The following is a 12,481-nucleotide window of genomic DNA, read 5'->3' as shown; positions in this document are numbered from 1 at the left end:
GCTGCGTCACCAAAGCAAATTGAACTTGACTACGGTGTGTGTCTTATCCAATGTCGGCCCATGTTTGCTGTACAGTCGTCAAATGTCCCTTTTTTTTTACTTAACGTCCATTTGTCTGGGGATATATGTTGAGGATGTGAGGAGGGACAGAAAGAGAGATGGCCAATCTCCACCAAACTGGCAAAGAAATTTTATGAGACCCTGCGCGTAAGATCCTGATAAGATCCTCATTCGTGTTGTGCACACGCGATCACACGAGGCACCTGTGTGCGTGCCTATACGTGCAGGGGCATCTGTCGTGGCGCTACGTGGATCTATACGAAAGATTCGATCTCATAAAATTTCTTTCTGCCAAACTGCCACGGAAGAGTTCGCATGGCAGGGTGATATGATGAACCACAAGGTTCAGTCTTGTTTCCTTCCATTTTCTTTGATGATTGATCTCGTGTGTGTCGTCATGGACCTATGGTCATTGAGATCAGCAACATGACCACAACAAGGCCAAACCCCAAAATGGCACGAGGGAGCCGCAAAACCAGAGCAACCGTCGCAACCTTAGGGAGCACGACGACCAGACAAACCTAACTGCCAAAACGGCCCCGCATTTTCCGCCAAGATAACTAACAGCTAGCCATCCAAGCCGCACCTCGCACGGCTGCCATTGCAACGAGCGTTCGAGCACCTCGCATCTCCGCCCGCCGCCCGCGCGCCCATGGGCTTCGCTATCCACCCTGCCCCTGGCCGCCCCAACGACGACGCCCACTGCCGCCGCGACAGCTTGCCGTCCTCCGGCACGACCCCCGCGGACAGCACCCGGACATCGTCCATCTCTTCCTTTGACGGCGCTGGCGACGATGGCAGTGGCGGTGACCAGCAGCCGGCGCGCGCGCCTGGGTACACGCTGGAGGTGCCGTCCCGGTCGGGGCGCCACGGCTCCCGGCCAGCGCGGCTGTTCCAGAAGCTGCGCCACGCGCTGCCCGTCCTGACGCTGACGCCGCGGTGCGGGCGCCTGCAGGTCCGGTCGTCGGGCGAGATCGCGGCGGCCTCGTCGTCGTCCTCTGGCGCGGACTCCCGCCCGGTGCCGCACGTCATGTCGTTCTCGGGCGCCGCGCGGCCGTGCCGGCCCGTGACGGGGACGCTGTACGGCCACCGCAAGGGCCGCGTCGCGCTGGCGCTTCAGGAGACGCCCCGGTGCCTGCCGAGCCTCGTCGTCGAGCTCGCGATCCAGACGCACGCGCTGCTCCGCGAGCTCGGCAACCCCGCAGGCGCGCGCATCGTCCTGGAGACCCAGCGCCGCACGGCCTCGGACGCTGCTGGCGAGAGCGGCGGCAGCGGAGGGCGCAGAGGCCGGAGGCGGGGCCACGCGCCGCAGCTGCTGGACGAGCCGGTGTGGACCATGTTCTGCAACGGGCGGAAGACGGGGTACGCGGTGCGGCGCGAGGCGACGGACGACGACCTGACGGTGATGGAGACGCTACGGGCGGTGTCCATGGGCGCCGGCGTGCTCCCCGGGAGGTCGTCGTCGCCGGCCGACGCGGCGGCTGCTCAGGGTGCGGCTGACGACGATGTGCCGTACATGCGCGGTTCCTTCGACCACTTCGTCGGTTCCCGGGACTCGGAGTCACTGTACATGGTCGCGCCACAAGGCGGCGGCACCGGCCCCGAGCTCGCCGTCTTCTTCGTCAGGCTCTGACGTGCCGACATGAACCATGCTTCTCATCTTGCCGCCATAAACGTACGCTCGTACCCCAAGCATGCGAGACGAGTAAAGGGCATTCGTCTACCGCCGCGTATCGTGAATTCGTGCAGCCTGGACTACGATCTTAGACCATCTCAACCATTTTTCATTCATTTTGTTCACTTTCTAATTTTCTTTATTATTCTTATTTTTTTATTTTCTCTTATCTCTAACAACTTTCTTTTAAATAACCGTAAAGAGAAATAAGAGGATTCTATTATGAAGAGAATGACCTTAAAAATTCTTTTGTAAAATAAATCGTGAAAGAAAATCGTTGGAGCGCTGAAAAAAACGAAAATCCCTCCACGAAGAAATTCCGGATCGTAAAGAGAATCCGTTAGGTATAGTCTTAAGATGCATTACGAGCCAACGCCCAAATTGATCAATTGGTAATACCTATTTAATCTCTAGTTGGTTGATCAATTGGTTGTGGGGTTGTTCTTCGATCTGTGCCCTATGAATCATTGCGCTACCTATCTACTGGAGTACGAGGAAAGCAGTCACCGAATGGAATTATAGTTGAAAATGTTGCTGTCCATTTCTGCCTTATGTGACCTCACTAAAAAGATTGGTTATACTTATTTAACCTCTAGTTGGTTGATCAATTGGTTGTGGGGCTTGTTCTTCGATCTGTGCCCTATGAATCATTGCGCTATCTATCTAGTGGAGTACGAGGAAAGCAGTCACCGAATGGAATTGTAGATGAAAATGTTGCTGTCCATTTTTGCCTTATGTGTTCATCTCGCTGTCTGATTGTGGCCTTTGTGGGTAATTTGGAGCTGTGAAAATAACGGTGATGCTATACTTCAATTATCTGTTTTTTTTAAAAAAAAATATCGGTCGACGATTGTGAGCCATTGGATACTCTTATTTGTCTTCAACCTCCTAATCCGTCATCGCTCTTTTCCTCTTTCTCTCTACGTTTTGATCTGACGCCGACGTCACTCCTCCTCCCCGTTGACCTGCCTTCGTATTTGGCAGCTTTCCCATAGCCAGATTCGCTGCCACAAGCACCCTTGTGCTAAACTGCTAACCACTCTATTTTTCGACACCTTTGCCATCCATGCTGTACACCAGTCGTCCTTCACCACCCGCAACTGGTGGAGTCCCCGCCGCCTGCCCATCATCTATCACCTTTGCCGGGCCGACTGCCTCCCAAGGTCCTCCTAAGCCCGGCACCAAGGTCCACTGGTGAAGAAGAAGAAAGCTGACGCCCTGGGCATAAATAATGGTCAAAAGATCGACTGATTCTACAAAACACAGATTGTGCGAGAAATATGCAGAATTTCTGTAAATTGATACCCTACAACCCCTTCTTTCCTGTTCAACAAACTACAGTAGTAATTTACAGAGGCACATCTGTTTGACAGAATGTGCAGTAGCTTTTCTCTAGATTGTCCACCTTGCTACTTTTCCATCATGGATCATAATATGCTAATGAATCAAATCGTCCAAATCGATGCCTTAGGCCCATGGCATTATTGGCTTAGTGAATGTAGTAATCATGTCATCTGCTGTATACAATCAGAATGTGCATGAACCACGAACCTGGACAATGTCCTTTACGGAAGATCATAGTCTGGCCCTTTTTCTTTAATCAGGGCCTCCAATACCCAGTCTTCTTTAAAGGTTTCTACAGGAAAAATATACAGGATGAAAGACTCGAAACTTCCACTGTCTCCTTCCCATCTTAGAATTTTGCCACTGAATCAGAGGCTCGTCCGCACTAAAAGAATACAATTGGAATGGTTGGAGTCACCACTAGATCACATTAGAAATACTAATCTGGCTTGCTTTACACGCACTAAAAGAATACAAGTCGAATGGACCCTATATGGAGTCACCACTAGATCACATCAGAAATACTAAACTCCTCGAAAGCACATGTTGCCAGCGCATGTGTGTGCGTGCATCCGGTCCAGTGCACCGATTGCCGCGGTGTATATAAACGATCGAGGTCCGTACCCGGTGGAGTGTGTAGTGGCCGGCCGGCAGCCTAGCAGCAGCTACCTACCAGGTTGCCACTCGATTCAAGTGAGGTCATCAGTCCTCCCACAGTCTCACTCACTTAGGCTGGTGCCATGGCGAAGCTCGCGGCGCAGCTGAAGGACAAGTTCTTCGGCCTCGTCGGCTGCATCACCAGCTGCGGCCGCACCGGCGCCGGCGGCCACAAGGACGCAGGTAAGTAAGCGCGCGCCCGCGTCGTCCCTGAACGCAAACGTACAACTGCATCTCCTGCTGATCGACGATTCCTTCCTGTCTCTCTTTGATCCTGCAGCTGGTGCGGGCGGCGAGCCCAAGTCGGCGTCATCCCAGGTCAAGGTCCATTTCGTAACCAATAACCTGCTAGGAACTTCCTAGCAGGGATTAAAATTTGGCCGATGAAATTTCACGAATTTCGGTAATTTCGGTTGAGAACGAAATATCTATTCTAGAATTTTCGTTCACTGATACGTGGGACTTACATAGCAGAGCACAAAAAATAACTAAAATTAAATGAAAAAAATTGTAAAACGAAATTGAAATTCCTGCTTCCTAGTGATCGAGAGTTAATCGGGTGATTAGCCAATCTGTTTTGAATGGATAATTAGTTACTCATTTGATCCGTCAGTGATGCGCTGCTGTTGATTGATTGATTGATTTTCTGCAGCACAACGAGATCAGGTCGAGATCAGGACCTCCACCCGAGCAAGGAGGATCCAAGCCTCGCTCCAACTAATCAAAGTCACGATCGATGCTGTATGAAGAAGCTTTCTCCTACTTAATAGTTAATCTACAACGTTGCACGTCTTGTAAATCCATCGGTTCCTTGCTTTTGTTTGCTTGCTCATGTTATGTACGTTATTTCTTCCTGCGTGTATAGTATCCCTGCTGTTGCTCATGTCATGTTATGTTATTGGAACTGCGGGATTTTCGCACACTCGTGATGCGTTTTGATATGAATCGACCGTGATTGAGAAAATCAGCAAGAGGTTAATCTCTTGTTACTGCATAATTGTCGGAAGTACATGATCAATGTTTGTAAAATTCTGCAGAAATGGAAGAAGAACCGCTGCACCAGCTCACGTATGTACGGCCAGAGCAAAGCTTATTGCTTAACAGATAAACCACTGTGTTGTGCAGCTTCTAATTTCACAATCTGGACTTGGTTCTTTGCAAATACATGATGCAGACATTGTTTAGAAATATTATGTTTGCTTGTGTCCTTGAGAAGGCATACACAGATATGTTATTCTTTGATATATGTACCGTGATCTTGGGGTATTGACGTCTCTGAAATATTTGTTTGTTGTACTAAAATCTTAACACCATGTGTATTTAGGAACAGATACAGCAGCATATCCCTCCCATTTTGCTTCCTCGTGTTATGTGCAGCTAGTTTACAGTTGAGAAAATTCTTTTTCTCATTGAAATGACGTTTCTTTTTCTCTTCTTTTTTTATGTTTTATCTACAAAATTCAACAACATGCATTCAGACAGTTACGGCGAATATGGTTGGTATCACCACATTTATAGCATATTTGAAGACCTAAACACTTTGTCTCTTCCCCATTCTCATATTCTGCAAAGCTTTAAAAAAACAAGTGAAGAGTAGTACTAAATGTTCTTTGGGAACATGCTTAAGCTGATCATCAGTTAGTAAAGACAAAATAGATAATGAAAAGTTTAATGAAGAAGACTTATTATGAGATATGTTAGGTTGAGGGACTAAAGTAATTGATTTATTAGCATTTTTTTAGAAAAGACATCTAATTTATGACAATAGATTTTCCAATTGATGTGACTTTCATCTCATAAATTGGTATGTTTAAAGCTCTTAGTAATAAACATGTATTTTAACGTTTGTGTATGTAACATTAATAATACATAAATTATTAAAAATCTTACTAAAGCGAGTAAAGAAGTTATCGAGACTCACCATACTTCATCTCAAACCGCATACATTCTTTCTTATATAAATCTTGAAGTACCTCTTTTATGTTAGATGAACTCTCGTAGTAATCACAAAACGCTTTTCATATCTAATACGCTGACTTAAGATATAAACTCGATCGAAGACACTACTTTCCTAAGTGTTGAATGATCAAGTTTCTCACCTTGCTATTCGCGTCTACGGCTGGCATATTCTACGCCGTCACTGTATTACTCTCTGGAACCTCATAAGGTTTGAAGATTTTCTCCCAAATTGTAAAACCCTGACCTTGAATATAAGCATTCATACATCTTCGTCTTCTAAAACTGAAAACAACACCATTGTTTACATATTGAGTTTCATCACAGGTCACTCAAATCATACAAAAAGGTAGGTTGACGAGAAAAATCGAGCTTGAGCGAGCTAGGCATGGCTGTAATCTTTGGAACGAAAAATTGGAGAAGTACCTTCCTAACTGCAGAACCATGTACATAGAGCTATATATGGGGCCGCTTAGTCCACTGAAGTAGTTAAAGGTGTTTTGGCCACCCATGGCAGTAGTATATATATACGAGTTCCATGGCCAGTCACTACGTAAGAAATTAGGGAAAAAAAACACTATATTAGTGATGGTTGATGGTTGTTTAATATACGTCACTAACGTTTTATTAGTGATGGGTCCAATAAAGATGTGTCACTGGACCATATATAGATCTATCACTAATGATCACTCATTAGTGACGGGTCGTTAGTGACAGGTCGTAACATGACTCGTCACTGATGATAATAATTACGGGTCAAGTTATGACCCATTACTAATGACTAGGTCATCAGTGACGGGTCAAATTGTGACCCGTCACTAATGATAAGGTTATCAGTGACAAGTCGTCTTAGACTAGTTATTAGTGACATATTGTCCTATGCTAGTCATTAGTGACGGGTTAACTTATAATTCGTCACTAATGACCAACTCCAGTCACTAATGATGGTATTCGTAAATATTTTTCATTTTTATTTCATTTTTCTCTTATTTTTTTCTCACCTCGGCAGCACTAGAATAGGAACCATTGTATATTTTTGCTTAAGTTTGATGTAAGGTTTGATCGCTATTGACACAAACACGTGTTCCGAAAATGGTGCAAAACCTTTTAGAGGTGAGAATTCAATCTTCTAAGCCATTTTTGGCCTCAAAAAATTCTCCAAACCCGATGAAGTTGGGGAGAAACGGATCTAACTTTTTTTTTAAATATCTGTAGAGTAAAAGAACATCAAAATTGGAGTCTATATGCAAAAGTTATGCCCGTTTTACAGAATGCACTCTGATTCACCTATCAAATTATAACCGTCGACGAAATTTTACAAATTAGTCATTAGTGACGGGTCAAGGTTATGACACGTCACTAATGATCTTCGACAAAGAAAGTTAAAAGGATATAATATTCTGGTTCTATCACAACTACGTGATAGTAGAGGTGGTAAGGTGGCTATACACGCGAGGAGGAGGTCACGGGTTTGATTCCCATGGAACACAAACTTGAAAACAATATGAAAAAAATGTGGCTTGTGAAGCATATGAGATGGCTGGGGTGAAAAAATATATTTTTGACTTTTTTTGTGTCCAAAAAATATGAAAAATGTTCATCGGTCATTAGTGACGGGTCAAGATTATAACCCGTCACTAATGTTCAGTCAACAGTGACGGGTCACAATTACAAGCCGTCACTAATGACTGAACATTAATGACAGGTCACGGTTATAACTTGTTACTAATGACTCGTTACTAATGACTCATTAGTAATGACTTATCATTAGTGACGTGATAAGAGTAACAGCTACAAGACCCATCACTAATGTCGTTTATCACCCGCCACTATTGACTTTTTTCACGTAGTGAGTGGGGGGTACCGCTAGCCAGTAGCAGCTCCCACTTCATTCAACTGAGCTCATCACTCATCAGTCATCTCTCGGTGTTATATTGTGTTGGGATTAGTCTTACCTTGGATATTTCGATGGGTTAGGAATAGCATTTAAAGTCTTACCGCTCCAAATATATCATATCTGGATTAATTCTTTTACACTAAATAAAAATAAAAGTGTAAAAGTGACGCTTACAAGATGACTATTGCTATTATTTTTCATTATCATTCTTCTTCTTACCTCGAAGGGATCCGTAAAAAAGAAGAAATGGGCACAAAATGAGCTAAATCCAAGTGAACGATTAAATAACTCGAGTGGAAGGAGACTCCTTGACAGGACAAGGGGGTGGTGGTCAACCATCAACTCTCTAGTAGTTGTGAATAGTCATCAACTACTTGGAAAGGGTAGAAGAATGGAACATATTCTGGGGCATACAATACACTACAACCCACCCCACAAAGAGGTTGAGGTACTTTCCCTTCCCCGAGGGATGTCAACACCTTGACTCATCTTCAACAGGTTGTCCGGATGGGAGAAGTCTTCAGCAAGTGGCTACACATGGTTCGACATCCGAGCCTTGAAGAGCATGAGGTGGTGACTCTGGAATGCTTATCAAATACACTAGGATGTCTTAAGAGTCACTTTCCTTAACTCAACCTGGATGTCCTTGTGCGAGGCTTCACGTGTGACCCTGCAGAGAAGGCAGTGTCGAGATCAATTCAAGAAACAAACCAATCTCATCCATATGTTGTGCCTAAGAATCAAGCCCAACACATAGTGACTTCATTGATGATAATCATTACAATATCCACACTTAACTGACTTACAAAAGTGACCTTCGAGGGTCGAAGAACCAAATAAACTGCAGTGAAACTAAATAAACTACGAAAACTCTAATCCTTTACATCTCTTCCACAGGCATCATCGACTTAGAAAGCATCTTAGAATGATCCATCTTCAGCGTACTCCTCGATACCTTCTCCAAAGTGTTTGGTGATAGCAAGAGTGAGCACTTGTCGTACTCAGCAAGTTGTGAAGGAATAGTATGCATATGAAGACTTGACAAGAATAAGGCTAATATGACTCTCTTGCATAAATCAATATTTAAGTAGAAACAATTGGAAAGCGATAATAATTAAGTGAATAACAAACCACCTCAAGATTTCATCCATCTTGACTTAACCAACTAACCAACACCTCAACCAAAGTTTCATCCACTAAGGTTGATCCCTCAATTATAGTTTCCACCACTATGATTGACCATCCTTAATTATGATTCTCACCATCACAATTGACCCGACTAACCAAAACATCAAGTTATAATTATGGTAATTTTTCAATGCCGCTCATGACCGTGTGTATGGCTAAATATTCAGTTTTAACTCTGCAGAGGTTGTACTTTATCCATAAGATATTTCATTATGTTTTGTTGAACATCCGTTGGTCGACAGAGAACTCTTACACACTACCGAGGTGTGCACTAGAAATCAACTACAAAGCCTTTACAATGCTCCCTCTCAGCACATGTCCATCTGCTAAGGTTTCACTACGCGTGACGGAAGCCTCCTCTTGTACCTTTCAGATCCCAAGACATCGTCTATTCACCGCTCTTCTGCCTAGTCTACACTATGCTGAGAGTAAGAAAATTACTTGGGTAAGCTCTTTTTCATACCAGTCTTGTGGTTGTACTATAAACACAGAAAGATCACCCTACGAAATAGTCCTTAGATTTGAGCAAGACTACCACTTTTTCAGCCATATATCTCATCAAACACATGCTCAAATCTCTATACTATATTTCTAAAAAAATTATTCCATCATATTTTATCATTGTTGCATATGACCATTATCAAGTTCATGGAACAACTATCATGATTACCATCCAAACACTACTGCAAAAAGGCATAAGAGTGCAGTTGAAAAATGACTTCACTACCGGTTTTTTAACCAGCACTCTTTACACGGCACCGATACTTGGCTAGTATCAGTGCCAATTTCTCACTCGACACTGTTACTATTTCTTGTGAATAAAAAAAGAAAATAGGTGGCAGCGGGGGAGCGGCATCCGAGCCGGCTCAGATACTGCTCCACCGCCGGCACTACCGCTAACGCTCCCCTTCTCCCTCAACGCCATCCTCTACACCTCCCTGTGCCCTCTTCTTCCATGCCAGACGATCTCAAACCCACCACACCGAGCTCCACATACACAAGCATGAGACATTACAGCCCAAAAATCAAAACAAAACCCCAAAAATCAAAACAAAACCACCAGATTTGTGTCGTTCAAGGGCCTCAACCGCTGGATCTGTGCCGTCCCAGGCCTTAACTGTCACGCCAGACCGCCTCAACCGCCGGATATGCGCCATCCCAAGGCCTCAACCGCCGCGCCAGACCGCCTCAACCACTGGATCTGCGTCGTCCCAGGGCAGATACGTCCGGCTCTGGGTCGGAGGGGAGGCCGGAGGAGGTAGGAGACTAAGAGAGAGAAGAGACTACGAGAGGAGAGAGACCGAACGAGAGAGAAGAGAGAGACTGGAGGGGAGGCTGGAGAGGAGGGCGGAGGGGAGGCCTAAGGGGAGGCCAGAGGGGGAGACCAGTGTAGGACTGGAGTCAGGAGAGAGAGAGAGAGAGAGAGAGAGAGAGAGAGGAGACTGAGAGAGGAGAGAGACTATATGAGAGAGAGAAGAGAGACCGAACGAGAGGATAAGATCGCCCAGAGTTGAGCCGATGAAAAAAATCGAGCTGCGGACGCGAGGTTGTGAGACTAAAATCAATTCAATACAAATTGCAGGCCCGATAACTAGTATCAATGTTGGTTGGTATAACGAACTGGCACTAATAGTATCAGTGCCAGTTCGTTATACCAACCGACACTAATACTAGTTATCAATGCCGTTTTTTGTCTGAATGGACGGATGGATGTCTGGTTTTGCTACCAACCAGCAGTGATACCTTATCAATGATGGTTTTAACTGAGCCGGCACTGATGAGGTGGCACTTATAGCTAGTTTTGTAGTAGTGAAAGAAAAGCTAAGCATCATCTATCCATCCATAACCCAAAATCATACTATGGCGACAAGAATGATAGGGTAAAACTAGGGTAAAGCCTAAGTCTTGGGATTCCCAATAAAATTATTTGCATGCATTTTTTTAAAACAAAATATTTAAAAACTAGGATAAAAATGATCAAGAACACAACTTGTCTTCACTGAACTTAGTTGGGTCTTCAAAATCCTGGTCCTGCTATCCTTCTAGCTCCTAAAAAATATTGGCGTCTACTCGCAATGTATGCGGAAAATAACAATACATAAACACCAAGATTAAAAAAGAACCAAAATTCACACACAAACATCATCTCATACAAGATCACGTTATTCCGGATAATTCGGCGAAAGAATGGGTCAGGACGAAGCTACGGTTAACAAGTTATGATTTTCTAAAGATTAAACAGAACTATAAATATCATCTGCAGGTGAAATTATGTTGCTAGAAATTTTCTAGAATTTTTCCAAAGCCATCTATGATTTTCTGGGATTTTTCTAGCATTTATTTGAATTATAAAAATATATAACACTATTAAACAGAATTAAATTAAAACATTATAAAAAATTTAGAAATCAATTTACTAATTATTATAATTATTAGTATTATTTTTATATTAAAAAACTATTTATTGCGTAATGTTTCGCGGATTCGAAACTAGCGCGTTCAAATTGTATTTGAAATTGTGTATGTAATATTTGCGGGCGTGCCAGTATACAGAGTATACAAGAGACAGAAGATGATGTAATGAAATTATAAACTTTATTCATTTATATTGAATTCATAAAGTACATCTTTCGATTACAAAGTTTTACTCCACAATGCACACGCTATCTGACTATATTCATGATCTGGCGATTGCTTTGTCTTGGTTCTCGGGGCTTCGTGAAGCTCTCCGGTTAATTACGCTCGTCCTCGGGCTACCTCCGATTGAGCTGCTCTGGTGATCATCGTATTGATATCGTCTCTGAGTGTGCAAGGCTGTAGTCACACGCAACAAAGACCAAGCAAAGTAAGCGTTAGCAATAAAATACGGTAAAGTACAGGATAAGAGTCTAGCATAAGCTTTTTGGACTGTTTATGTATCCCGGATCATCATCGGCCACGTAGGCCTTAGAATCGTGTATGTTCTACGAAGAGGTGAGCTAGGAGCGCGACATGATGCGTAGCTTCTACCAGAGGTAGCAGCATGGCCACAACCAGGAGCTCCGTCATTGTGCTTGACTCACTACCTCCCTCTTCGGGCCTCAGACTTGTCCTCATCGGCCATCCCCAAAGGCAATAGGCAATGAGCCACACAAGAAAAAGCCACAAAGGCGAAACCACACAGGCAGGATAACAATGTTAGTCGGCAACCGGAAGCCACAAAGGCAATGTAACAGTATTAATCTGACATAGAAAGGCAATGTAACAGTGTTGACAAACACTAGAGCGGCACGGCCAACAAAAGGAACATCCACCACTAATCAATTATCACCAACAGAGATGAAACAAGCATCACTGAATAGCTAAACATCCATATGAGTACATAACCATCAATAGGGCCATGTTAACTCCAAAGACAGTGAGTCACAACTACCATGAACAGCTCCTTTACCACAGGAACATATTGGAGACTATGGGGCTGCAAAGAGCAGCCCTCACTATTCTTTGATCAACCACAACAATAGGGGATTAACAACAGCAAGTAACAGGTCATAGCACCGAACATCTTATAAAAGGACTAAGCATCTGGCAATAGCATAACTCAGTATCGGGGCAACCAAAAGAAACCCATCCTCTAAATTTTCCGCAACACATGATCACCGACATGCAGCAGCCATAGCACCGAACATCCTATAAAAGGATTAGGTCTATGTCAATAGCATAAA

The 12,481-nt window shown here is 44.0% G+C and overlaps 1 protein-coding gene across 1 annotated transcript; it reads left to right on the top strand.

Annotated features, from left to right (window-relative positions):
- Nucleotides 1-712: 712 nt before the first annotated feature.
- LOC133894993 (protein MIZU-KUSSEI 1-like) lies at nt 713-1,693 on the top strand. Its single transcript, XM_062335215.1, has one exon. The coding sequence runs from the start codon at nt 713-715 to the stop codon at nt 1,691-1,693; it is 981 nt and encodes a 326-aa protein (XP_062191199.1).
- Nucleotides 1,694-12,481: the final 10,788 nt, after the last annotated feature.

This window comes from Phragmites australis, chromosome 16 (genome assembly GCF_958298935.1).
Source record: "Phragmites australis chromosome 16, lpPhrAust1.1, whole genome shotgun sequence".
NCBI lineage: Eukaryota > Viridiplantae > Streptophyta > Magnoliopsida > Poales > Poaceae > Phragmites > Phragmites australis.
The sequence above is the reverse complement of the archived record's forward strand: the minus strand, read 5'-3'. Positions and strand labels throughout refer to the sequence as shown.